Source organism: Anas platyrhynchos, chromosome 12 (genome assembly GCF_047663525.1).
Source record: "Anas platyrhynchos isolate ZD024472 breed Pekin duck chromosome 12, IASCAAS_PekinDuck_T2T, whole genome shotgun sequence".
Classification (NCBI taxonomy): Eukaryota; Metazoa; Chordata; class Aves; order Anseriformes; family Anatidae; genus Anas; species Anas platyrhynchos.
This window is the reverse complement of record NC_092598.1, coordinates 12,514,104-12,539,899: the sequence shown is the minus strand read 5'-3', so window position 1 is coordinate 12,539,899 and position 25,796 is coordinate 12,514,104. Positions and strand designations below refer to the sequence as shown.

At 56.3% G+C, this 25,796-nt stretch overlaps 3 protein-coding genes and 1 long non-coding RNA gene across 4 annotated transcripts; 3 read left to right on the top strand and 1 right to left on the bottom strand.

The window, feature by feature from the left end:
* The first annotated feature begins 449 nt into the window (after window positions 1-449).
* PNP (purine nucleoside phosphorylase) lies at window positions 450-10,436 on the top strand. The gene is made up of 6 exons (XM_027466376.3): window positions 450-850; window positions 3,769-3,938; window positions 4,867-4,970; window positions 6,574-6,749; window positions 8,302-8,492; window positions 9,029-10,436. Exons 1-6 carry the CDS (start codon window positions 828-830, stop codon window positions 9,283-9,285), a joined length of 921 nt encoding a protein of 306 aa, XP_027322177.3. The 5' UTR covers window positions 450-827; the 3' UTR covers window positions 9,286-10,436.
* Window positions 828-3,841, bottom strand: LOC140003521 (uncharacterized). Its single transcript, XR_011812329.1, has 2 exons — window positions 3,709-3,841; window positions 828-2,604 (listed from the first exon to the last, which is right to left on the bottom strand). It is a non-coding gene; the product is annotated as an uncharacterized lncRNA (long non-coding RNA).
* Window positions 10,437-11,372: 936 nt separating the features above from the next.
* On the top strand, window positions 11,373-16,263 carry CALB2 (calbindin 2). The gene is made up of 11 exons (XM_038185458.2): window positions 11,373-11,535; window positions 13,068-13,144; window positions 13,326-13,415; window positions 13,552-13,632; window positions 14,118-14,174; window positions 14,268-14,345; window positions 14,484-14,539; window positions 14,948-14,987; window positions 15,077-15,130; window positions 15,433-15,504; window positions 15,754-16,263. The coding sequence occupies exons 1-11, from the start codon at window positions 11,397-11,399 to the stop codon at window positions 15,868-15,870; spliced, it is 861 nt and encodes a 286-aa protein (XP_038041386.1). The 5' UTR covers window positions 11,373-11,396; the 3' UTR covers window positions 15,871-16,263.
* A 1,460-nt stretch (window positions 16,264-17,723) lies between these two features.
* GOT2 (glutamic-oxaloacetic transaminase 2) lies at window positions 17,724-25,485 on the top strand. Its single transcript, XM_038185457.2, has 10 exons — window positions 17,724-17,881; window positions 20,600-20,756; window positions 21,906-22,034; window positions 22,182-22,241; window positions 22,332-22,493; window positions 22,663-22,767; window positions 22,892-23,042; window positions 23,286-23,451; window positions 24,350-24,500; window positions 24,662-25,485. The coding sequence occupies exons 1-10, from the start codon at window positions 17,763-17,765 to the stop codon at window positions 24,782-24,784; spliced, it is 1,323 nt and encodes a 440-aa protein (XP_038041385.1). The 5' UTR covers window positions 17,724-17,762; the 3' UTR covers window positions 24,785-25,485.
* The last annotated feature ends 311 nt before the right edge of the window (window positions 25,486-25,796 follow it).

The window sequence follows — 25,796 nt, the reverse complement described above, 5'->3', positions numbered from 1 at the left end:
GTAGCCCAATTTTCTAAGTTCTTTATGTCTGGCTGATTTGTCTCAGAGTTGACAAGCTCTGATTGAGCCTTTCTCCCTGCCTGGAATACTTATAAATATAAATTCTAGTTCCACGAGGCCTTTCTGGATCCAGCAAGGTGTGAAAGCACACTGCAGCTGCAGCCTCTCACCCAGGGCACGTAGCATCTCTTCTCTCCTCATCACCAATCTGCAAAATTTTTTTGGCACTTGATTGCCTTGGAAGCAGCTTTGGAAATCAGAAAGGTGTAGGGTGGGGCCTTAATTTATTTATTTTTTTTATTCTGTCTTTGCTAATATCATCAGCTGAACAGGCTTAGAATAGCTGGAGGCAGTAATTCTTTTTGAGATGGACACAACCATCAAATGAGTGAAAATCTGGGGGGAGCTGGGGACCAGGGCAGATAAGGGACACGGGGATGTCTCATCGTTTGTCACGGGGCTGTGTGGCACGGGCTGTCCTGCGCTGTGTGCTCCCAGGGGTCTGGATGTCACAGCAGCAGGTGACACCTATGCAGATTTGCTGTCAGCTGCTCCGCTCCGAGAGGCTGCTGGAAAGTTGCGTGTGAACTTTCTCCAGGCTTCACCCGCATTATAAAAGTGCACACGTCAGCTTTCCGAAGAGCTCGGCGTTGTGGGGACAAGAGCAGAGCAGCTGATGTCCCCAGCTCCTCAGGGACCCAAGCCTCACGGGTCCCAACTGGGGGCATCCCGTGGGGATCTGCTCCTCGGCCTTTCTGCCCTTTTCCAACAGCCGTGGCTCCATCTCCAGCAGCCGTCCCCTTCTTTTTGGGTAGCCAGGGTGGAAGATGGCCCGTGCGGAGGAGGACAGGTAAGGCGCCATGCAATGGGGACAGCGAGGCTGGAAGGGGATGGGGGAGCTGCGCCACGCTGCCTTGCCCTGCTTCCCTCTCCTCCTTCCTGCCATCAGGCAGAGGCTGCTCGGGAGCAAACATCTCATTACCGGAGAGAAATTGGCCGTCTGCCCGCGTCAGGTGCTGGCGTTACGAAATTCGGCAGCCAGCAGGCGACCTTGGCAGAGGTCGTGGCCAGGAGGTGCAAACCTGAAGCAGAGGCAGAGGCATTGGTCGCCCAGGCGTGTGCCCCTCTCTGAAATATAAACCTCCATCTCTTGGTGTGGCACAGCTGCATTTTACACGGATTTGCTGGCATCCAAAACGAGCAGGGGGGGGGTTGTGCCATAAAGGATCTGTCATCGGTGGCAGTCCTGTGCTCTGCAGCAGATGCGGCTCTCCAGCGGATGACAGTGCTCACAATGCAGGGGATTGTGCTTTCAGCTGATCCTGTGATTTAATCCAAAGTGATGCCGCTGAGCACTATCATTAGGTGTGCGTGGTGGGAGGTGGAGCAGCTACGGGGGGTTTTGTGCTTCGTGTACCCATTCAGGCTGCCAAAAACCCTGCGTGGACCTCGGGCTTGTGCACTTGCAGTCTGAATGCTGCATTCACTGACCCGTGGGTCGTGGTCTCCTGCTGCTGGGCACCCGGGAAATTCCTGGGAGCCCAGCAGAAAGCCTCGCAGGCAGGCACAGCAAATGGATTTGGGCATCACGGAGCTCAGCGCTAGGGACAGCACTAGAAAAAAAAAAAAATCCCCCTCCCAAAAGTCTGCACAGCTCAGTCAATCCCATTGTCTTCAGCTGTTGTTGAATCAGCGTCATCCCGTCCCGAGCTTCCTGGGCTTTTAGGAATAATGTCCATTATTTAAATGGTATTTTTTCAGGGGCGTGTGAACCTTTCTTTAAAAATGCAAAAAGAGAAAGAGATTGGGGACTGGTTGTCAGTGAGAGAGCGGATGCTGCTGACCTCATTATTTTTCTCATCTGCCACAGGTGCCTCATCAGCCTGGGAGCTGCACTGAAATTCTCTTGGTTCCTTTTAAGGGTTTCAGTTATTCGATAGTTTTTCTAAATAAAGGTTACAGTAATTCAACAGGAATGTGTGGGGAGTCCTTCCGTAATATATGTAAAGCACTTTTAGAGTTGTTGTCTGGGACAGCTGTAGCTGGGCAAGGGATAATACAGCTAGACGAGTGTAGGCTTCAATAATGTCAGTTTGATACCTTTTGCTTATTTTAAGAGCTTAGGGTGCACTTGGAGAATTAAGCAACATGTTATGGTAAATACACTCATTTCCAGACTTCTCCTTTGAAAAATATTTCAGCTAAATGGCTCTTCATTTTAACTCAGGACCATGGAAGTTGTTTCATCCCGTTGGATCACAAATTTGTGAGATACTCAAGTGTTTTTGACATCGCAGATCCTAACTAGGAGCATGTTTGTACCAGACACTGGACAACTAGGAGGTGAAAAACTCGCAGAAGAAGCCCATGCAGTAACTACCTGCCTCATCAGCCTGAAGGAAGAGAATGATAGAATTGAGATCCTGTGCTCAAATGTGATGCTCCAGTTAGATGAACCAGTCTACACTGACACCTAGGTCCTGTTCGTCAGTGGCCTGAGACCTCCTGGGATGCAGAGCAACTCTTTGAAAGCTTTTCTGCACATCCTCCAAGGCTGCAGGCAGCAGAACTGCAGCACAAACAAGGTCACTAGAAACAAGAGACCTGTTAAAAAAAAATAAAAAAATCATGAAGTTACTGTTTATCAGTGTCTTCAGTTGATTTTACATCACCTTCACCATCGTGGTGCCTGGCCCTGGCAGCCCATAATAGGCAGATCAGCCTTTCATGCCCCACCTGTGTTGGTTGCAGCCCCTAATTGCACCCATCGGTGGCAATGACCAATTTGCTACCAAGAAATGCTATCAGCGCCCGTGCTTTTGAAGAGACTTTCCAATCAACCTTGCCATTGACTTTTGGAAAGTGTCTTTGTTGTCCTGTTTTAAGCAGGATTATGGGATTAATCTTCTATTGATTGCATTTCAAAACTGACTAATGCATCTGAAGAATACTGCACTGAAGAACAGAAGCCAGGCTGAATATCAAAGCTGTCTCTCTTACAGAGAGAGGTACAAAACAGGCAATGCAATGCCAGCTTCTCCCATCCCACCTTCCAACAATGTGCCTCAGCACTGGATAAGACGCATTTTTGGGTCTTATCTAAGCATCCCCATTGAAAACAGACAATGTAAACCCAGGAACCCCAATTTGTGGGCTTAATTTCTGGTTTCAAGTAGGCTTGTGCCATTGGGCCTCCTGCCTGGGTGTAACCCAGGGGAGAGGGTGAATGAGAGATCCATGTTCAGCATCCTCGAGTGAAACCACCAGGTACAGAGCAGGTGGATGTCTGAGAAGCATGGACAGGTCTGGAAAGAAGCCCCCAACACTTCTGGAGCTTGGGTTCCCCACCTCTGCAGATGGTGCTTGCCCCTGGACCTGTCACAGGCTGGACATCCCCATGCACACACAGAGGTTGAAATTTTTCAGACTGTGCTTTTCCATTCCTTCACTAACTCGGGAGAGACCAGAACGCATCAGAAGCAGGAACTGTAATGCCTTGTGACATTTGTGTTATAGAGGTATCATTAGCCAGTTTCCGCTTCAGAATAAAACTGGCAGAGAGGATTCAGATGATTTGCCAGTGGCCTGGGGTAAAATGTGAGATTAAGTGTTTGCTGTAGAGAAACATCTTCCATAATAGCAGTGAAGCTCCTATCATTTTAGTCTTAATGATTTTTTTTTTCCTTTGCACCTTTTCAGGACTGTTACCTTTTGAAATTTGTTCCTCGGATGGGCTGACAGGTTCGCTGACCTCTTCTCCTTCTGCAGGAGCAGCTACGAGGTGTGCAAGGAAACAGCAGATTGGATACGAGCCCGCACTGCTCAGCGCCCGAAGACGGCGATCATCTGCGGGTCTGGGCTGGGCGATCTGGCTGATGTGCTCGAGAAGAAGGCAGTCTTTCCGTACGAGGACATCCCCCACTTCCCACGGAGCACAGGTTGGCACAACCCCGGGCATCAGCAACCCATCCAGCAGCAGAAAGAGAGACGTAGACAACTCAAACCAGCACCCAGCCCTTCCCTCGGCTCTTGGCTTTGGGCACAAAGGGTCCCTCGGTGGGGCAATGTGCGCTCACAGAGCTTCAGTAACATCCACCAGCCCTTGTCCCGTCCATGTACCACACCTTCATGTGATAGCTGTAAATTAATGGCTGTGCTATCACCAAGAAGGGTTCAAGTTGATTAACGGCCTCTAGTTGAGCCAAGGGAGGTTTAATTGGATGTCAGGAAGAATTTCTTCATGGAGAGGGTGGCCAAGCATTGGAATGGGTTGCCCAGGGAAGTGGTAGTGTCTCCAATCCCTGATGTGTTTCAGGGACGTGTGGATGAAGCACTAAGGGACGTGGTTTAGTGGTGGGATTTGGTGATTTTGATGGCCTTGTCCAACCTAAACATTCCTATAATTCTATAACCAAAAGAAAAGCCTCCTTAGATAGAAGGAAACTCAAGAAATGGGAATATCAGCTGCAGGCCGTCAGTGCAAATTCACGCCTGGCTGCTTGTTCTGAGCATCTCACGGCTCTGTAGGGCCCAATGAGAAATGCTGTGCTCTTGGTCCCCCTGCCAGTGAGCAGAAATCGATATCTCAGATGCACCACCACCAGCCCCTCACACTGCCAGAGCTCCTTCTGGTGGCGCGCTCCGGGAGCAGTGGTCTCATCAGGCTGAGCCGTAGGACAAGGAAGATTTCACAAAACCCCCAAACAAACAAAAATTGGCATGGTTCCATACTTTGCCATTGCTATTTACCTTCCAGCCCTCAGCTCTGCAGCTCTTGGCCCTGCTGTAACCCATAATCAGCCGACAAACCCCTGCAGAAGCCAAGCCCCCGAGCCCGGTAGCCGCAGTGACACGGTTCCCTTCCAGTCGCAGGGCACGCGGGCAGGCTGGTGTTCGGGGAGCTGAGCGGGCAGCCGTGCGTGTGCATGCAGGGGCGCTTCCACTGCTACGAGGGGTACTCCGGCAGCACGGTGAGTCCTCGAGCAGATCATTCCTGCAGCCAAAGAGGTTTTTGCAAGGAGGTGAAAGCCACCGCTTGCTCTGATGCTTAGCTGCAGGATAGCTCTGGCACTGAGCATACAAATAGATTTCTCCCACAAAAAAAAAGAAAAAATGGGGAATTGAAAGTGAGGGCTTCCATCAGGTGGAGCTGGTGTTGGGCAGCCACAACACCACGTACGGTGCGAGGCAGGTTAGTTCATGTGGCTCCACTCCATCAGTTCAATCATGGTTTGAAGCAGCAGCCAGGAAATTCAGATTAATAGGAATAATCTATTTTCATCTTTTCACATTTGTATAGTTTCAGGCTTTTTTTTTTTTTTTTTTGAAAGAACAAATTGGCTAGTTTAATTGGGTGTAGTCTCCCAGCTCACACATGGAGCTATGAGAGTTTCCACGTATTCATGTTGCCTATGATGCCCATCTGTAGATTTCTGTTAGAAAACCCAAATATCAGCCCCTAAACTGGCTGATAGTTTAGGGGCTCCTCTCTTATTTAGCTGGATTTGAGGTTTTTCTTGTGGCCAAGGTCAGTTTGCATTTGGATACAAACTGTAATCCTTGGCAACGCATCTTTTATAGAAAAAAACTATTTTAATGTACTTGATCCAGAACCAGGTTATGGAAATATGTTTGTCTATTAAAATTAATTCATTTGCTAATGACCATAGTTAGGAAATTATTTCTGCTCACAGTTTCCTTCGCATTCAGAAGCAGCAGCTATCACTCCAGTTCTTTCCTTACTCCTCAAAATCAAACTTTTTGATTTTTTTTTTTCAGTTCCCAGCAGTTCCTTAACTCCCAATAAGCAGGTTATTGAGTGTGAATAAGCCCAAATGAAGAAGGCACTCTCTGTACTTCTGCAAAATGCATCGCTGCTGTAAAGAAGCTGGTGTATCAATTAAGCTCCAGGTCCATGTGCATAAGTAGTTTCTCCAATCAGCAGCGGTTTGATCTCTGCAAGACCTTGCCAGCAAGGAAAAATTATCTGCATATTCTTTTTGTGCTGCATTTATTCGACCTGAGTGCAACTGTAATAAATGTGGGCTTGGATTTTAATGGTATTCATTTCAGAATTAGCTTTTAATATGTTTAAAAACTTTAAAGGTATTTTTATTTAAATTAGGGGGAATTTAAAATTGGAGACAAGGGTTGGTTTGTCTCCCTGCGGGCTCACGGAGGCCTCTTTCTGCACAGCGTGAGCTGCCTACAAACCCTCCTTCTCCCCAGGAAGGGCACTGCAGCCTGGTTCAAACCCTCTGCGCTGTCTCTTTTCTCCCCATCCTTCCTACGCTCTTAATGCTCTTGGTCACAGTCGTCATGTCTTTTTCTGCTGCTATCTGTAATTGAACAGGGACAATTGACCAGCTACTTCATGCCTGCTTTAGCCTTAATTTCATTAGCGATCCACTCTGATTTTTTCCTTCTTGGCATCCTCGCATCTTCTCAGTTGATCTGGCAATCCCACCCGTGTGAAGCCCAACCTCACACCGTGTTCCTGGAACACCAAACGACACCCAACACCTGAGCTGAGCCTCGTGGTCTTCACCCGATGTGTGCCTTTGGTCCCTGCAGGTCACCTTTCCCATCAGGGTCTTCTCCCTCCTGGGGGTGGAGGTCCTGATTACCACAAATGCTGCCGGGGGACTGAATCACCACTTCCAGGTGGGGGACATCATGTTCATCAGGGACCACATCAGCATGTTTGGCTTGGGAGGGCAGAACCCACTGCATGGGCCAAACGATGAGAGGTAAGCAGGTCTCCTCCTGCAGTGGGGAGAGGTGAGCAAAAAAGTGTTTCTGCAGTTGGATGGAGGGGGGGATATTTGCAGACTTGCAGCTCAGCTCCAGTCCTGTTTCATCTCCTACTGGCCCACACTGGAATTAAGTGGTCCTCCAGCTAATTGCATCTTTCCTAGTCCCTGGCTAAGCCCTCAGCCCCTTGCTGCCAGTGGATCCTTTCCTACCCCAGCCTCAGGCTGTTGGTTGTTCCTGCTGATGAATACTGAGAGGTGAAGGTTGGACCCAGCTCCCCACAAGGGAACCAACGCCACCTGTGTAAGAAGCTCATTAAACTGGGGAGCCTTCATTAGCATCACAGCTCCTCTGCAGTGGGAGGTGGTTGTCCTGGCAGCCTCCCTGGGGGCCTCCGGATCTTGGAGCCGTGAGCTGGGGCAGAGGGATCCTGTGCTGGGTGTGCAGGATCCTCCCTGCGGGCTGAGCACAGGGGCTGCTGACAAGTCCTCACCGCTGGGCTCCTGCTGTCACTGGGCTTAGATGCTTTGAGCAGGAGGTTGAGCTCGATGGCCTCTTCCAGCCTAGGACAGTGCCCGTCTAAAGCAGAACATCCTAATGTCTTCGTAGGTGTTGTTGGGGGCTGGAGGAAAAATGATCAAAAGCAAAGAGGCCGTGGGGAGGAGTGCTTGCAGCTCTCTGGACTTGCATAAATTGCTCAGGAGCAGGAGGAAAAGCAAACAATAACTTCATCTGGACGGCATTCAAAGGCAGCATAGACGTCTCAGTGCCCCCAGAGGCACCTTCCTGGTGCGGGCTGCAGCGCCCGGGGGCTTCTGTGGTGCTGGCCGAGGTGTCAGAATGGGCAAAGGGTCCCGAAATACTTTGCAAGCTGATTCACAAGAGCAAAACCTTTCTAAAAGCCAGTCCAGCTCAGCCACCAGGAAGGGTTTATCTGAGCACAACAGAAAAACTGGAGGCAATGAAGTGATGTGGAAGGGGAATACAGGCAAGAATCTCGGGGTTTGATCTAGTAAATTAGAGACTGGCCTTGGCATTGCTGGGTGTCCTTCAGGAAGGAAGCAATTTTCATGCTGATGAATGCTTATTCCCTTAGAGCAGATAGGAAAGTTGTTTGTTTATAACGTTTTAGGGCTTATGAGCACAAAATAAGCCACCTACTGCCCTAAGCGTTCAGCTGGAGGAACATGAAAGGCTGCCAGAGCTTTAGTAGCCTGGGTGAGCGACCGGATCCACCCAACTGAACTGAGCTGGGGAACGTGGCTGGGAGCAGGCTGCCAGCTAGCAGCAGTGCACCAGCCCTCGCTACCTGCTGCTGCTGTGCGTGAGTCAATAGGAGGACTCAGGCAGGAGCAGGACTGGGATAACTCAGCAGGACTGAGCTGCTGAGTTAGGATCCAGAGCAAGTAGGAGACCCAGCCTCGAAGCACAGGATGAAAGTTAAATGTGGCCCTGGAGCTCCTGAAAGCGTGCGGAGGGTTTTGGGGGGTCAGACCCAGCAGGAGGGGCAGTGATGCCAGCCTGGCTGTGCCCTCTCCTGCCCTGCAGGCTCGGCGTGAGGTTTCCCTGCATGTCTGATGCTTACGACCCAGATCTGCTCAGCCTGGCGATGGAGAGCGCGCAGGAGCTGGGCTTCCAGAGCTTCGTCCACGCAGGGGTGTACTGCATGCTGGCTGGTCCCTCCTACGAAACCATCGCTGAGAGCCGCATGCTGCAGGCCCTGGGGGCAGATGCTGTGGGTAAGAGGCACGGGCTGGGCTTGTGGGGTCGGACAGGAGCTTAAATAACTCGTTCTGCCCATGGATGACTCTTCTCAGTCTTTCAGTCTCCATCCAGGTCTCCTAGGCCTAGAGAAATGTGTTCCTGTTTGCTTAGTGCACCTCCTAGGATGGCTCTGCTCTACAGCTCTGTGTGCTTCAGGCTGCCCAGGACAAGGGGCCCAGCAAAACCTTCTGCATATTTCCCATACAACACACTCGAGTGGCTCCACTTTGGTGGGACCCAATCACAAACAGTGCTTTTCTGTTATTTTTAACATTGTGGCCCTCTTGGCACTGTGCCCCTTCTGTTCAGAGCAGTCCTCCATGGGAGTCTGGGTGGTTTAGGAAGGGCAAGATGTGGAAAGCTTCCTGCCTGTGCACGAGGGAGGTAAGCGTTGGGGTCCCCAGGTTCCTCCAGGCTGTGATTCGGGGGGTCCTGGGTCACTGAAGCAGCTTGTTTTGGTGCCCGTCCCGACCCTTCCGACTCATCCCCATCCTCTCCTCCGCTACCATAGGCATGAGCACTGTCCCAGAAGTCATCGTCGCCAGGCACTGTGGCCTGCGTGTCCTCGGGCTGTCCCTCATCACCAACAGAGCAGCGACGAGCTACAGCAGCCCCGAGGAGGCCTGCCACGAGGCCGCCAGCCATGAGGCCGTGCTGCGCGTCTCGGTGGCGCGGGCCGAGGCCTTGTGCAGGCTGCTGGCGCGCCTCACCGCCCGCCTGGGGGAGAGCCCCCGAGCCCCCCGACCGCAGCCATTGACCTTCATATAACAGCACGGGGACCCCACAGAGTGCTGGGGTGAGGTTGTGCCCTCCTGCTGTCGTGGTTGTGGATATACCGGGGGTCTTGTCCCCGTGCTTCAGCCAGGGTTTGTTTCAAAATTTGCTGTGATGGCCGCTTGGTAGCAGCCAGCTGTCCTCTTGGCCAAGGAAGGCCACAGCAGCATTCTGGCACCAAACAGCCCCCGACGACCCCTGGCAGATCCCCAGAGCCATGAGAAACAGGCACGGGGCTCGGTGTCTGCTGGGGATGCCTGGTTAGGGCCTGCTCCAAAGCCCCTGGAAGCCCACAAATCTGGAAGCCCAAAATCTGAGCTCCTGCAGCACCGGCGGTTTGTGGTGTTGGCTGAGGTGACGTTACAGCCAGCTTCACCTGCTCCCTTTTTGGGATTGTTCCAGCCCCTGCTTGTCACAGGGCAGAGGGTGGCCAGGTAATTTCCCAAATTCTGCATGGTGCTGGCCCTTCCCGAGCCAGGTGGAGTCCCCAAATAGCCTGGCACCAGGCACCAGGACCGGCCTGGGGGTGGCTGGAGGGGCTCCTCTGCCCAGGCAGGGCCCCCAGCCCCTCCAGAAGGGGCTTTTGGGGTGAAAGCTCATGCATGATCACAGCCTGTTGGACTGCAACAGTGCGTGGGGAGGAAACGGGGAGGAAATAAAGCTTGTTCTTACTTGGCACCTGCATATGTGCTTTGCCTTCAAGTTATCAAAACTCCTTCAGATGTTTCTCTTTACCAAAAATCTGCATTTGAACTAAGGGGGCTCTGGTGTGTTTTTCCCCAAAACTTAGGTCTTCTTGACAAAGACTTGATGCTCTCGTTCCCATCCTCTCACCTCTCTCAGTGGCAAAACTTCAAAGGGAGGAGGAAGGAAAAGCAAGGGGTTAGAAAGAGGAATCATGATCCAAAAGGAAAAGGAAGCTTTTTGGGGATGCAGAAACTGTAAAATGAATACCAAAAGCACCTGTTGGGGCCTCTGTGCCCACTCTGAGGCTGCTCTCAGCATCCTGCCCTGGATCCATCCTGATGGATGCTGGCACAGCATCTCCCCTCCTGTGCCTGCATCTTGCCCCAGCACCACAGGGCTCAGGGAAGTATTCATGTCCCCAAACCCAATCCCAAAAGCTGGAGCCCCTCGGCCCCCTGATCATCTTTTTGTCACCCATGGGACGCGAAGCCCCTAGCCAGTGCCCACCTGCACTGCCCTGCATCCTTCTCATTAATTAAGCACGTCCATCCTCGTCATTAATTAAGCACGTCCATCATCGGCCGAGCCTTCGGGATGTGAATTATCATTTCCCCCCCGTAGCCTTGACAACAGCTCCCCACCGGCCGGCGGTGACAGAAGCCAGGGGATGCTGCCTGGCATGGGGAGCGTCCCTGCCACCCGGGGATCTGGGGACAAGGAGCAGGGAGTGCTCCCCCCTCACCCCAAATCCCCCATCAGGGCGGGCAAAGTCCGGGGGCCACATCCTGCATGTCCCCACGTGGGGATTTTGTGGGATAAAACTGATTGCTCCTGGTTTTAAAAGTCCTCAATTCTTCCTCCAAAAGGGGCAGGTTTTGTGTCTGGGGGGGCGCAGGTGGCACTTGGCTGCTGGCGTTGTCCCTCACCTGTTGGTGACATGGCACTGGGACATGGGGCAGGGGTGTGGGGACAGGTATGGGTGACACGGGCAGGGGCTGGTGGGGCAGGGAGGAAGGGACAGAGTGATGGGGAGGAGTTGGGGACAGGGCAGAGGGAGGTGTGAGGATGGGGAGGTGATGTGGGGCAGGTGACATAGGACAGGGAGAGGTGACATGGGGCAGGGGCAGGTGATACAGGATGGGGGCAGGTGGCACAGGACGGGGACAAGTGACCTAGAACAAGGACAGGAGGCACACCACAAAGCCAGGCGACCCAGGACGGTGATGCAGGAGGGGCACAAGCAGCACAGGACAGGGCGTGGAGCACAAAACCCCCTCGGGACGAGCCCCCCCCCGTGTCACCCCATCTCCCCCACCCCCGGTCGCCCCCGCCCCGTGTCCCGGCTCCCCCTGGCGGCGGCTCGGGGCCGGTCCCGGTATAAAAGGGGGAGGCGGCGGCGGCGGCGGCAGCGGCGGAGCATGGCCGGCAGGGAGGCGGCGGCGACCCCGGCCCCGGTCCCGCACGGGGGGGCGGCCCCGCAACGCGCCCCGCACCTGCACCTGGCCGAGCTCAGCGCGTCCCAGTTCCTCGACGTCTGGAGGCACTTCGATAGTGACGGTCAGGGAGGGGGGTAAAGGGTGGGGGGGGGTCCTTGGGGTGGGATGGGATGGGGAGGGATGCTCCGTGCCCTGATGATGATGATGATGCTGGGGAGGAGAAGGGGAATGCGAGAAAGAGGGGGGAAAAAGAATCAGTGCGATGAGTTGTGAGAGAAAAAAAAAAAAAAGGAAAAAAAAAAAGGAAAAATAAATTGGGGAAAAAAGGGGAGAAGGCAAAATAAATTGGGGAAAAAAGTGGAGGGAAAAGGCAAAACAAATTGAGGAAAAAGGGGGGGGAAGGCAAAATATATTGGGGAAAAAAGGGGGGAAAAGGCAAAGCAAATTGGCAAAAAAAAAAAAAAGGAAAAAGGCAAAGCAACTTGGCAAAAATGGTAAAGCAAATTGGAAAAAAAAAAAAAGGAAAAAAGGGTGAAGTGAATTTGGAAGAAAAAGGGGAAAAAAGGCAAAGCAGCTTGGCATAGAAAAGGTAAAGCAAATTGGCAAAAAAAAAAAAAAAAGGAAAAGACAAGGTAAAGCAAATTGGGAAGAAAAAGGGAAAAAAGGTAAAGCAAATTGGCAAAAAAAAAAAGGGGGCAAGAAAAGGGTAAAGCAAGCTGGCAAAAAAAAGAGAGAGAGAAAAGGGCAAAAAATGTCAAAAGGGCAAAGCAAATTAGGAATAAGTAAATAAATGAAACAAATTCAGAAAAAAAAATAGGGGGGGGAAAGGCAAAACAAATTGGAAAAAAAAAGTAAAACAAACTGGCAAAAAAGGGGGGGGAGAAAGGGTAAACCAAATTGGGGGGAAAAAGGTAAAATTGGCAAAATAAATTGGGAAAAAATGGGAAAAGGGCAAAGCAAATTGGCAAAAAAAAAAAAGGAAAAAGGGCAAAAAAAAGAGCAAAATAAGTTGGAAAAAAAAGGGGGGAAAAAGGCAAAACAAACTGACAAGAAAGGGTAAAACAAACTGGCAAGAAAGGGCAAAACGAATTGGCAAAAAGGGGTGTTGGGGAGGACAAAACCAGGCGGGGGGCAGCGGGAGAGGCGCAGCGAGGGGCTGGTGCCCGTCCCCGGAGAGGCTCCAGGGCGAGGAGGTCCCTGCTGGGAAGGGGACGCCGCGGCCGTGACCTTGGCTGGGTGACGGAGCCCAGCAGAGGGTGACGGAGGCAGAAGGAGCCCAAAATCCCCCCGCCGGGATGGTGCCCACGCCCTTGTCCCAGTGGGACCCCCGCCCGGCTGCAGGAGCCGTGGTGGAGCCGCTCCATGGGGTCCCCCGGCACCGATGGTCAGAGTCCTGAGCTGCCTCTGAGGCTGAAATGGGGAAGGATTGGGGGATTTGGGGGGATTTTGGGGGGGGGGACATGCTATGGATGCTCGCCCAGCCCTCGGCCACCTCTGTCCCACCCCGGGGCTGCGCCGTTTCCCAAAAGCTGGAGGATGCTCAAGCAGGACCAAGAGGTTTAATTAAACATCCCCCAGGGACATCCCTGCCCTGGAAAACGCCCGAGGGGTTTAGCTCCCTTTTTTTTTTTTTTTCCCTAATTTCCTCCCCAGGAAATGGCTACATCGAAGGGAAAGAGCTGGAAAACTTCTTCCAGGAGCTGGAAAGCGCTCGGAAAGGGGCCGGGGTGGTAAGGGGCTCTCCTGGCTTTGCTCCCTCCTTCCCCGCATCCTTCCTGCCCCAAATTTTGGGCACCTCACTGGGGCATGGCTGGGGGGGCGGTGGGATGGGATGGGATGGGAACGGAAAAGAGCTCGGGGTTGTGACAGCGAGGCAGGGAAAATGCTCCCGACCCGTCTCACTGCCGGCAGGACTCGCGGAAGGACAAGCTGGGCGACAAGATGAAGGAATTCATGCACAAATACGACAAAAACGCGGATGGCAAAATCGAGATGGCCGAGGTGAGCGAGGCAGGAGGAGGAGGATGGGGCTGCGGGACCAGCGGTGCAGCCGGGCTCGGCGAAGCTGGGTCAGGGCTGCGAGCAGGGGCACCCTGAGCTCCTGGAGCCCCCCCCCTGACACCCCCGGTCCCCACAGCTGGCCCAGATCCTGCCCACGGAGGAGAATTTCCTGCTGTGTTTCCGCCAGCACGTGGGCTCCAGCGCGGAGTTCATGGAGGTGAGCGGGGCGGGGGGCGCGGGGACCTGCCCCGCATCCACTGCCACCCAAATCCACCAGAATTCGGGGGATTTTGGGGCAGCTCAGCACCTCGCGCTGGTACTCGGCGCTGCGGGGAGAGGAGATCTTCAGGAGCAGCCCCAAATCTCTGCTTTTTGGGGTAAAATCGGCCCCAGAAAGCAGCCTGGTGGATAAATCATCCCTGAGAAATTTTGGGGTAAAATCGACCCCAGTATCAATGCCTGAAAACAGAGCGGAGAGCTCCGTTTAATTGGGGGAGGTAATTAAAGATTAATTACCTACTCAGTGAGCCGCAGCAAGGACAGGGGCGCCTCAACCCCGGTGCAAAGCCGCCTGCCCCGTGGGTGACCCAGCACGCGGGGTGCTCGCTGGTGGGATCGGGGTCCCCATCCCCGCGGGGGTGTCCCTTGGGGTGAGGATCCGTGCGGGGCCACCCGCCGGGGCTCACGGCGGCTCCTTCCCAGGCGTGGAGACGGTACGACACGGACCGCAGCGGCTACATCGAGGCCAACGAGCTCAAGGTGGGCTGCAAGCGGGGTGGGTGGGCGCGGGGACGTCCCCGTTGTCACTGGGGGGTGACAACCAGCGGGACGGCGCGGTCCCTGTCCCCACAGGGCTTTTTGTCCGACCTGCTGAAGAAAGCAAACCGGCCGTACGACGAGCCCAAGCTGCAGGAGTACACGCAGACCATCGTAGGTGGCAGCCGGAGCAGGGGGGACACCCCCAGCCCGGCCCTACAGGGGGTGGGGGGGAGCCCGGAGCCGTCGCTGCCCCCCTTTTGGGGTGCCGGGGCGGCAGGGGGTGACCGGGGGCCGCTTTGTGTCCTGCAGCTGCGGATGTTCGACATGAACGGGGACGGGAAGCTGGGGCTCTCCGAGATGTCCCGGTAAGGCCGCGGGGTGGTGGGGAGGGACACAAAGCCCCAGAGATGCCCGGTGGCCTCGCTGGTTGTGGTTTTTAAGGAAAAAAGCCCCAAATCTGCGTTCTGGAAGGGCGATGTCGGGTGCGCTCTGCGCCACCGTCCCACACCACGCTGCGCCCCCAAGCCCCCACCCCATCCATGCCCTGTGGTGGCTCGGGGATGGATTCAGCCCAAAACCGACCCTGGAAAATAAAAGAGGGGGGAAAAAAAAGTGATTTTGGCCAAATTGAGCTCACTGAAGGGATTGGGCGGGCTGCGAGCTGGGGCTCTGCACCCACCGCAAGCATTTCGCCCACCGCGGTGGTGCCTGCTCCGTGGTGGTGTTTTGGGGAAGCCTGGCTCACAATTTTCCACCCACCCCTTGCTTTTCAGGCTTCTGCCAGTGCAAGAGAACTTCCTCCTGAAGTTTCAGGTAAAAAAAAAAAAAAAATAATAAAATAAATAATAATAATAAATAATAATAAATAATATATAATTCCTACCCTAATATCCCCTGCCCAGGGGATGAAGCTCTCCTCGGAGGAATTCAACGCCATCTTCGCGTTTTATGACAAGGTGAGGAGATGGGGATGTGGGGACGAAGAGGGGACAAAGAGGGGGACATGGGGACAAAGAGGGGGACATGGGGACAAAGAGGGGGACATGGGGACAAAGAGGGGGACATGGGGACGGAGCAGCTCGGCACTGCGCTGTTCCCACCCCGCAGGGCTTGGGGGACGCTTTGGGGAGGTTGTGGTGAGGGTGGTGGCTCTTTTGGGGGTCTCCTCGGGGAGATGTCCCGATTCCTCCACGGGGTGGGAGATTTGGGGTCGCGGGGTGGTCCCGGGGCTGGCGTCCTGCTCACATCCCCCTGCCAGGACGGGAGCGGCTTCATCGACGAGCACGAGCTGGACGCGCTGCTGAAGGACCTCTACGAGAAGAACAAGAAGGTAAAAAACAAGACAGCGGGGGGGGGACAGAGCCCTGGGGGACGGACACCTCCCTCGGGGGGGGGGTCCCTCCTGCCTGGGGGGACCCCGCGTGTGTCCCCATCCCCACGGTCCCTACCCGGGGAGGGCAGGAGGTGGTGACAGCAGCTCCTCAACGGAGGGAACGGGGGGGACCCCAGCACCCAGGGGTGGGAGGGGGGGGTCCCAGCACCCAAGGGTGCGCGCCGCCGAGCCGCTGTCCCCCCGCAGGAGATGAGCATCCAGCAGCTCACCAACTACCGCCGCAGCATCATGAGCCTGGCGGACGGCGGCCGGCTCTACCGCAAGGAGCTGGAGATCGTGCTCTGCAGCGAGCCCCCCGTCTAGGTTCCCTCCACCCTCCTCCTCCTCCTCCTCCTCCCCGTGCCCCGGCTTCGTTCCCCCGTTAAAATCAGGCATAAACATCTATTTTTTTAATTTATTTCGTTTTTTTTTTTTTTTTTTTTTTTTTTTTTTTCCCATCCACCCCGTTGCTTTTCGGTTGTTTTCGTTTATTTCTCGGAGGGGGGGATGATTTTGGGTTGATTTTATTTATTTATTTATTTATATTATTTTTTTTTTTCTCGGTTACCAAAGACGAGCTCGCAAACAAAGCTGGGAGGGGGCCGCGGCACCGCGGGGGCTCAGCTGGGCCGCCTCGCCAGGGCAAAAACAATAGGTTTAGAGCAAAAAAAAAAATAATAAAAAAATGGAAAAAAAAAAAACTGATCGCAACATTCATTCATTTTTTTTCTTTTTTCCCTAAAATGCTTTTTTTTTTGGTGGGAAATGGGGTGGCAGGACCAGGTTTCAGCCCCATGGGGCTGCAGATGTAGGGGACGCCAAGGGGGTCCAGGCTTGGTGGGCAGGGGGCAGCCAGTATGGCCCAGTACAGCCCAGTATGGCGCAGTGCAGTCCTGTATGGCCCTGGGGAGCCCAGTATGGCCCAGTATATCCCCAGTGGCACACTGGGGGACTGCACAGCCCTGTATGTCCCTGTATGGCCCGCTATGGTGCAGGGCGGTCATATATAGCCCAGTATGCTGCAGCACAAACCAGTAAGGCCCAGTATAAGGCAAGTATTGCCCAGTATGGCGCACTGTGGTCCTGTACCTGTATGTCCCGGTATGACATAAATGCAGCCCAGTATGGCCCAGTGCAGTCCTGTATGGCCCGGTACAGGCTGTATGGGGCAGTACAGACCCCCATAACCCAGCACAGCCCAGTATGGCCCAGTGCAGTCCTGTACAGCCCAGTGTGTCCCACTGCTGCCCTCTGCAGCCCAGTGCGGTGTGGTGCAGCCCTGTAAGGCCCAGTATATGGGAACTACAGCCCAGTATGGCCCAGTATAGACCAGTACAGCCCAGTATGGTGCAGTACAGTCTTGTACAGCCCAGTATAAACCAGTACAGTCCTTTACAGCCCAGAATATCCCAGTACAGCTCAGTACAGTGCGGTATAGCCCAGTACAGCCCGCTGTAGACCAGTACCAACCAGTAGGGTGCAGTGCAGCCCTGTACGGCCCAGTATAGCCAAGCTCAGCCCAGTGAAGCCCAGCAGGGTGCAATGCAGCACAGCATGGCCCAGCATGGCCCCGTGCAGCCCTGTATGGTGGAGTGCAGCCCAGTATAGACCAGTATGGTGCAATACGGCCCAGTATAGCCCAGTAGGGTGCAGTGCAGCCTGGTTTAGCCCAGTATGGTGAAGCACAGCCCAGTCTAGCCCAGTACCGTCCAGCAGGGTGCAGCACCGCCCAGTAGGGTGCAGTGCATCCCAGTACAGCCCAGTGCATCCCAGTATGGTGCAGCACAACCCAGTATAACCCAGTACAGCCCAGCAGGGCGCAGCACCGCCCAGTATAGCCCAGTAGGGTGCAGTGCAGCCCAGTATAGCCTCGTGCAGCCCAGTATGGTGAAGCACAGCCCAGTCTAGCCCAGTACAGCCCAGCAGGGTGCCGCACATCCCCGTGCAGCCCAGTACACCCCAGTACAGCCCAGCAGGGTGCAGCACAACCCAGTACAGCCCAGTACAGCCCAGTACAGCCCAGCAGGGTACAGCACCGTCCAGTACAGCCCAGCAGGGTGCAGCACCGCCCAGCACCCCCCAGTACACCCCAGTGCCTCCCACCAGGCGCTGCCGCACGGGGCCCTCCGGGCCGCCAGGGGGCGCTGTGGGCGGGGCGGAGCCGTGAGGGGCGGGGCCACGAAAGGGGGCGGGGCCTTTCCTGTGAGGCGCCGCGCATGCGCAGTGCGCTGCCGCGGGGAGCTGTGTCTGCCGGCCGCCTTCACGCCGCCATGGCGCTGCTGCAGAGCTGCCGCTTCCTCGCCGCCCCCCGCCTCGCCGCCGCCGCCCGCGCCAGGTGAGGCCCGGAGGCCTCAGGGGGGGCGGCACCGGAGCCGTTTCGCCGCCTCCGGGACGCGGCCGCCGCCGTTTGTGGGGAGGGGGCGGCCTCATTGGGGGGGGGGGGGGTCGCGGTGAGGAAGAATGTCCCTCGGCGCGGCCCGTAGGCCGGTGGGTGGGGGGCGGGAGCGGCGTTGCCATGGAGACAGTGCGCCTATTGGCTGGGCCGGCCGGGCGAGTCGGGGGGCGCGCGCTCTGATTGGCTGCGGCCGGGCCCGGCGGCCCCCGGCTGCCCTTGAGGGGGCGCGTGGAGGGCGAGGGGAGGGGGCGGGGAGGGGGGAGCGCGGGGGGGGCGGGGGGCACCGGGATATGGGGCGGGGGGGGTGGGCTGAGAGCCGGGTATGGGGCAGGGGGCTGGGGGGGGGGTGTGGGGCTGTATGGGGGCGGGGGGGAGCTGCCTGCTATGGGATGGGGCCCTGTGCACCAGGATATGGGGCAGGGGGCGGTATTGGGGCGGGGGGCGCTGCCCCCCGGGGAATAGGGCTGGGGGCGGGCAGGGGGGCTGGGGAGCTCCGTGCGCTGAGACACGGGGCTGGGGGCTTTATTGGGGTCAGGGGGTGCTGCCTGCTATGGGATGGGGCTGGGGGTCCCTGTGCACTGAGATGTGGGGTTGGGGTCACACAATGGGGTGGGGGAGGTCTGGGCACCAGGGTGGGCAGGGGGTTCCTCTGCACCAGGGCACGGGGCTGGGGGCGTGCAGTGGGGTCCCAGGTACAGTATACACAATGGGGTGGGGTCCTGAGCACCAAGAAATGGGGCTGGGGGTGTACAGCAGGGATAGGGGGTCCCAAGGACCCCACGCACCTTGAGATGGGGTCAGGGGCTGCTGCCTGGCACGTGGTGTTCCCGCAGGAGCTGTTCTGCGCCGGGCTCCCCTCTCTGAAGGCAGCAGAGGGATGGATTTGGGGTCACGGGGTGCAGCCAGACCCCCGGAGCATCACCTGGGGACACCCCGGGGGCTGAGCCCACCGAGGGGGCAGCTCCCCGCAGCCACCCGGGGCTTTTGGGGCTGGCAGGAGCGTCCCGGCGGCGTCCCGCTGTAAATATTTGCCGTAGCTGTGGCATCGCGGGCGCAGAGCCTTTGGCCTCGCGCTCTGCTGGGGCTTGTGGAGCTGCTGCAGGGCTTTGGCAGAGGCTCTGAAAGCAGCTCCTGGTGTGGGGAATAAAGGAAAGGAACAAAGGAAACCTTCAGCGGAGCCGTGAGTGCCTGCCTGGAGGAAAGTTTGCTTGGAGCCCCAGTACACAACCACTGGGTTCCACACACGCTGTTAGCAGGCTCCTTTTTGGGGTTCCTGCTGTGTTTTCTGCCTTTTCTCTTCCCCCATCACACGTGGAGGAGGGCCTGGCAGAGAGCAGGGAGGCTGTAGGATAACAGCCCCGCTCCACGCCCCGGCGCTGACTCACTCCTGCCCAAAAGTGGACGGAAAAACTTTTCCTGGCTTGCCCCGAGCAAACCTCCAGCAGAGAAACCACAACTTGAGCTGCCTTTCGCTCAGGGCTCGGCACCGAAACGCCTCTCCGGCCCCGCGGCGTGGGCAGGGAGGTTGGGCAGTTTATAACTCTGACCTTTATCTGAGAGCAGCGCTCTAGGGATTGCCTGAAATAAACTAGAATGCGGCGCAGGGACGGCGCATCGTGGTAACGAGGGCTGCAGTAGGGCCTGAGGGCTTAGGTCCCTGGTCCTGAGCACCTTGGGCAGGCTTTTATGATCCCTGCTGGGTGTGTTTGGACATCCCATCGGGAGCTGTTTCCTCCTGCCAGCTCCCTGGGAGCAGCAGAGGAGCCGTTCTGTTGCCTTCACCCCAAAGCCCTCGGGCTGAGAAGGAGAAAATCGGCCCTAAAGAGGCCCTAAAGCGGCCCTAAGCTGATGGAAAGGCTCAGAACAAAAGCGCTTAACTGGGGAGCCCTGGGGCTTAGGGAAATGCCCTCGGGATCAGCGCTGCTTGCAGCAGCTGTGACCTGCTGAGGTGTGCAGGACCTGAACGCCTTGAACACCGCGAGCCTCTGGGTGGGCAGCCCTCAGGGCCAAAATAACCACAGGCCAGGTAAACCACGCAGGGATGTGCTGCGTCCCGCTAGGGGTGCGTCCTGGAACCACTGACTCATCCTGCCAGGCTGATCCCGTGCTTAACGAGTCCTAATTATCCCTCCGTGGGTTTGGAGAGACTAAAAACTTCCGTTTTTAAACCAGACGAGGGGACTTGTGAGTTGTGCTTGCTGTTTTCAGCAGCCTGAGCGGGCCGGGGGGAGGCTGGGCCCAAGGAGTTGCTTTTTATAGCCTGGCCTTGGCGTCCCGAGGAGCTCGCTGCCTTCGGGACGCCCGGCAGCGGGAGCTGACGCAGGGAGGGCTCGTGCTTGGCTGCGAGGAGCTCATTGCAGTGAGGAGAAGACGTCCTGCCCGATTGCCAGAACAGCCCCCGTGTTACAGCCAGGCGGGGTTTGTAGGGCCGGGAGGGGAAATAGCTGCTAGGAAGGCAGCGCTGTGGGAGCAGCAGGTTGGCTTCATGCACCAGAGCCTCTCTGGGATCTCAGAAGAAGCTCAGTGAGGTGCTCCATGCGAAAACATCGCTCTTGCTGCTCTGCTTGGGCCCCCAAAAATGTCCTTGCCATGCTTGGAGGTGACACAGGGGGGTTTTGCCCTGTCCTCCAGCCTCACCCTGAGCTCCTTCCCTTCCAGCTCATGGTGGTCCCACGTGGAGATGGGTCCCCCCGACCCTATCCTGGGGGTGACCGAAGCGTTCAAGCGCGACACCAACTCCAAGAAGATGAACCTGGGCGTGGGGGCGTACCGGGACGACAACGGGAAGCCCTACGTGCTGAGCTGCGTTCGCAAGGTGAGCCGGGGGCTGCGGGGCAGCAGGCACCACACAGGTAGCTCTGCGGGCAGTGCCAGCGCTTCTGGGACACGGGGTAAAACCAGGAATATTCGTCCTGGCCCCTTCCAGGGCTGTCTAATTTATTGCTGACGTCCAGGAGCCCCACAGCACAGCTCAAGGTGTTCCTTCAGCAAACCGATGTTCTCTGGGCCGAGGAAAGAGCTGACGCTGTCCCCTCGCCGGATTAGCCTTAGAAATTGTGCTGAGCCTTTGTGCCAGCTTCTCCATAAGCCAGCCTAAAACGCCAGCCTGGGAGCTGGATGTGGACGCTGCCCTTGAGGGGATTATGGAGCCTTTGGGGGCTCTGCGGGTAGAAATAGGCCGCTGGTGTGGGATTTGAAGCTGTCCCTTGCCCGCACCACAGCTGGGTCATGCCCAGGGAGCTCGGGTGGCATCAGGAGGAGCTTCTGGTGCTGTGTGAACGCTGCCAGCGTCCGTCCCACTGCTCTGAGAGCACAGACAGGGTTCCCAGATCACTCCAGTTGTCCACGTGGCTGTATTTTTCTCTGACGCTGTGTCAAACAAAAACTTGGACTGGTTCTGGTGCCAGCTCTGCCGGAGAGGAGCAGAGATCAGCAAGGCTGGAGGCAGCCACCTCCAAACGCTGGCTGGCAGTCAGGCTGCTTTCAAAATTGGCTGGGTTTCCTGGATTTCTTTATTTATTTTTGAATCTTATCTAGTTCAGTAACCTTCCCAGCATGACAAGGCACCACGAAGGGCTTGCTGCCCTACCTGATTTGGGGTGTCTCTGTGTAGAAACAGCCTCTTCTCCTCCATAACAGCCAAGTCTCCCCGTCCTGCGGGACAGTTCCAGTGTGGGCAAAGAAATGTGTGTCCTTGTGCAGCAGCGCTAGCTCGTACGGGGCTGGAAGTGGTGCTCTCCTCTGAGGGAACAGGTGGCTGCTGGGGGACTGTGTCCCATGGTAAAAGCAGGGTGTCACCAAAAATGTGCTGCTCCTCTGGCTCTGATGAGCCCTAGGGGAGGGGAACCTCCTGTCGGCCTTTGCTGCTTCTGAGTGAGCAAATGCGAAGAGAAGCGACCGTGAGCTGCGCACCGTCCTCTCCGTGGGGATGCTTTCCGTGCTGACCCTGCGTCCTCCTTTCCAGGCGGAGGCCATGATAGCCTCTAAGAAGATGGACAAGGAGTACTTGCCCATCGGGGGGCTGGCGGATTTCACCCGGGCATCGGCAGAGCTGGCACTGGGTGAAAACAGCGAGGCTTTCAAGAGCGGCCGGGTAAGGAGCGGGCTGGGGAGCAGGGGGTGGGCAGCACGTGGGCACCAAGCAGGGCTGGTGGGGCTGCTGGTGCCCCTGAGCTGCTGGCTGGCTACCCCCAGGCTCCTCAGTCTGCTCAAACTCCTGTTCGTGTTCCTCTCCTCGCAGTATGTCACCGTGCAGGGTATTTCTGGGACTGGATCTCTGCGAATTGGAGCCAATTTTTTGGTGAGTCCCTGGCCGGCTGGGGAAGAAAGAGACGTCTTTTGGCGGGAGCTGGATCCAGGCTGTTGAACACTCTCTCTTTTTCTTGCTCAGCAACGGTTCTTCAAGTCCAGCCGCGACGTGTACCTACCCAAACCCTCCTGGGGCAATCACACGCCCATCTTCCGCGATGCGGGCTTGCAGCTCCAGGCTTACCGCTACTACGACCCCAAAACCTGCAGTCTCGACTTCGCTGGAGCTATGGACGACATTTCTGTGAGTTGCCTTTCACAGCTGGAAGCAGGGAGGTGAGGTGGGGAATGGGTGAGGTGCTGAGTGGAGACTGGGAGCCCTGCAGGGCACATCCAGGGCAAGCCTCACCTCTCCACCTGAGGAGAGTGCCTGGATGTTGCCAATCCCTCATTCCCTGTTCCATCACCTTTAGAAAATCCCAGAGAAGAGCATCATCCTCTTGCACGCCTGCGCTCACAACCCCACCGGAGTGGATCCCAGGCAGGAGCAGTGGAAGGAGATGGCAGCCACGGTGAAGGTGAGCAGTGAGGTGTCCTGGGGACGCTGTGCACTTCTTGGGAAAACCACATCTTGGGTTCCCTCTTTCACATGCTTCACAAGCTTCAGCCGGCCACTTGGTGACACTGTCACTTCTCTGGCAGAAACGGAACCTCCTGGTGTACTTCGACATGGCCTACCAGGGCTTTGCCAGCGGGGACATCAACCGGGACGCCTGGGCCGTGCGGCATTTCATCGAGCAGGGCATCAACATCGTGCTGTCGCAGTCCTACGCCAAGAACATGGGGCTGTACGGTGAGTTGGGTGGGTGGTGCGGGGACAATTCCAGGCTGGATTAGCAGCCGGTGACTTTCTAGAGATGCCTAGTGTTCTCCCAGTGCCAGCTGCTGTCCTGTGGTACTGAACAGGGCGCAGGAGGGAGCTGAGGAACCCCATTAGAAAGCGGGGCTGTGCTAAAGCAGCGTGGTGTTCAGAGGAGTCCTGCCCCAGCCCTGGATATCCACGGGCTGGGACCTGACCGGGCTGTCTCCGTTTCAGGAGAGCGCGCAGGAGCCTTCACGGTGATCTGCAGCGACGCAGAGGAAGCCAAGAGGGTGGAGTCGCAGCTGAAGATCCTCATCCGTCCCATGTACTCCAACCCGCCCCTGAACGGAGCCCGCATCGCCTCCATCATCCTCAACACCCCCGAGCTGCGGAAGGAGTGGTAAGAGGGAGCTGCCAGTGCCCACGAGGCGAGGCGTGAAGCCGAGCCTGCTGTGCTGATAGCTGCAGGGTTCCAGTCAGCACCACCAGCTGCTGCTGCCCTCTGGGGAAATCCCTGCTCACACGCGCGGGTTTCCCTTGCGTTACTGAGGCAGAAAACCCTCTAGAGGAGAGGACAGGGCTTCCCTAGGATTGAAGTCTGCGGAGCTGCCTGTCTGGGGAGCACAAAAGACTGATTTAACTCGTTGTAGCCACTTGAATAGCTACAAGTCTAGCGTTGAGCCTCACATGGGGGAAGTGGAAGCTTAAGTCCCCTGGGAATAAAGGCTGAGGAATGTAACCCTCATGCCCCAAGCCTCCTGGCATCAGCCTGCACTGCTCCTGCAGGGTGCTGGGTCCCTGGCGGCAGCTGGCCCTGCGGGACAAAGGCTGGCTGTGTGTCGGGGCCTCGCTGGGGCTGCGCTGCTTTGGCCAGATCCAGGACCTGGCAGAGATGTCTCCTCGCTGCACGGCCGTGGAGCTGGGGCTGTCTGCGTTGTGGGAGACCCCTGCACACCCCAGGTGTTATTTGATGTGGGTTTGGGCAGTGCTGCCGTGAGGCCTCCAATTCTGCCGTGGCTTTCAGCAGTGAGAGATGGTGAGACTCTCCTGTAGTGTCCAACAGTTAACGGAATAAATAAATAACTTTTTTTTTTCACTTTTGGATGCTGGGAGAAAGAAGCAACTGCCCAGCCGAGGCAACAGGTCCATGCTCTGTGGGGTTTGCTTTGCTTTGGGTTTCACACCCCATGTTTTTGGGGTACAAGGTGGAAAGGGTTGCTTCCCAGGTAGCTGGGGATAGGGATCAGCATTGGAGCATCGCGGCTCTGCTCTGAGCAGGTCTTGGCTTGAATTCTCAGGCTGGTGGAGGTGAAGGGCATGGCTGACCGGATCATCGGCATGCGGACTCAGCTGGTGTCCAACCTCAAGAAGGAGGGATCCTCGCACAACTGGCAGCACATCACCGACCAGATCGGCATGTTCTGCTTCACGGGGCTGAAGCCCGAGCAGGTAAACACAATTCCCCTGGTATCAAGGTGTTCTTTGCAGTTCTTGTCAGAAAGATATGGGCTGTGGGTGCCAGATGAGCCTCCAGGGACAGGTTTTTCTCCATAAGAACATCTTCAGAGTAGAGGTCAGGCTGAATTTTGAACTCTGCTCTTTCATCCCAGGTGGAGCGGCTGATCAAGGAGTTCTCCATCTACATGACAAAGGACGGCCGAATCTCCATGGCGGGCGTTACGTCGGGCAACGTAGGTTACCTGGCTCACGCCATCCACCAGGTCACCAAGTAAAGACAGAGCGTGCTCTGGAGCTGTCGGCCTTCCCCGCTGCTGGAAGAAGGGGAAGGAAAGGAAGCAAGCAGAAAACTTCCAACCACAGCACTTAACGCCGCTGCTGAATGTATCTTGTAGATGAGTTGTTGTAGAAGCCTAGTCAAACTCGCACCACGCTGTGGAGCAGGGACAGCAGTGCTGGCTCCCCCGTGTCACAGCCATCCTCCCCTGCTGCTCGTCCTTTGCCCATCAGCCCCAGCACCCGTCTGCACTGGAGGAAGCAAACGGTTAGCGCTCGGCCATCCTGCCTGCGTAGGCACCGAAGGCATCCCCACGCTCGTTTCTCCATGAGAATGCTTTGTGAGGCTGCTCGCCCGGGCAGCAGCGGTCAGGGAGTGGGGTGGGCTGAGGGGGGGCTGTTTGGGATCACTCCTGCGTCCTCCTGAACCCATCCTGCTGCAGGCTCCCCTCCTCTTCCACCTCAGGGCCAGGCAGCGCTGAAGCTGCCCTCCGACAACTGCCATAAAGGCTCTGAGGACTTGTAACTACTAAAACGTGCTCCCCTCTGGGCTCTGCTCTTTGCAGCTGGAAATCTGTCAAGTGTAATTCACGGTGGCGTTGGTGCGTGTGGCAGACCCCTGTCACTGCTCTGAACCTCCCTTCCCCTGCTATAAGGTGACAATTCCTCGCCCTTCAATAAGAACCTCCTCTGAAAACTGCTCTCTGTGCGTTTCTGCCTCTCCCCCCTCTGCCTACAGCACGTTGGCTCTGCCTCCAGGCCAGGGTCTGCGTCCCACAGCCACGAACCAGCTGCGTCCACCCTCGGGTGGGGGTCTGGGGGTCGTCATCTCGTCTGCTCCCTTCAGCCCATGTCTGGTGATGCCAGAAATTGGGATGGAAGGAGCCTAAGCACAGTCACAGCTGGTAGCTCCATCCATCCTCTCCTTGTAAAGACGTGAGGACAAAATGCCCTGTGCTTCGCTTAACGCTGAGCTTTTTAATCCTAATAAAGTGATGCAGGGCCGGGTTG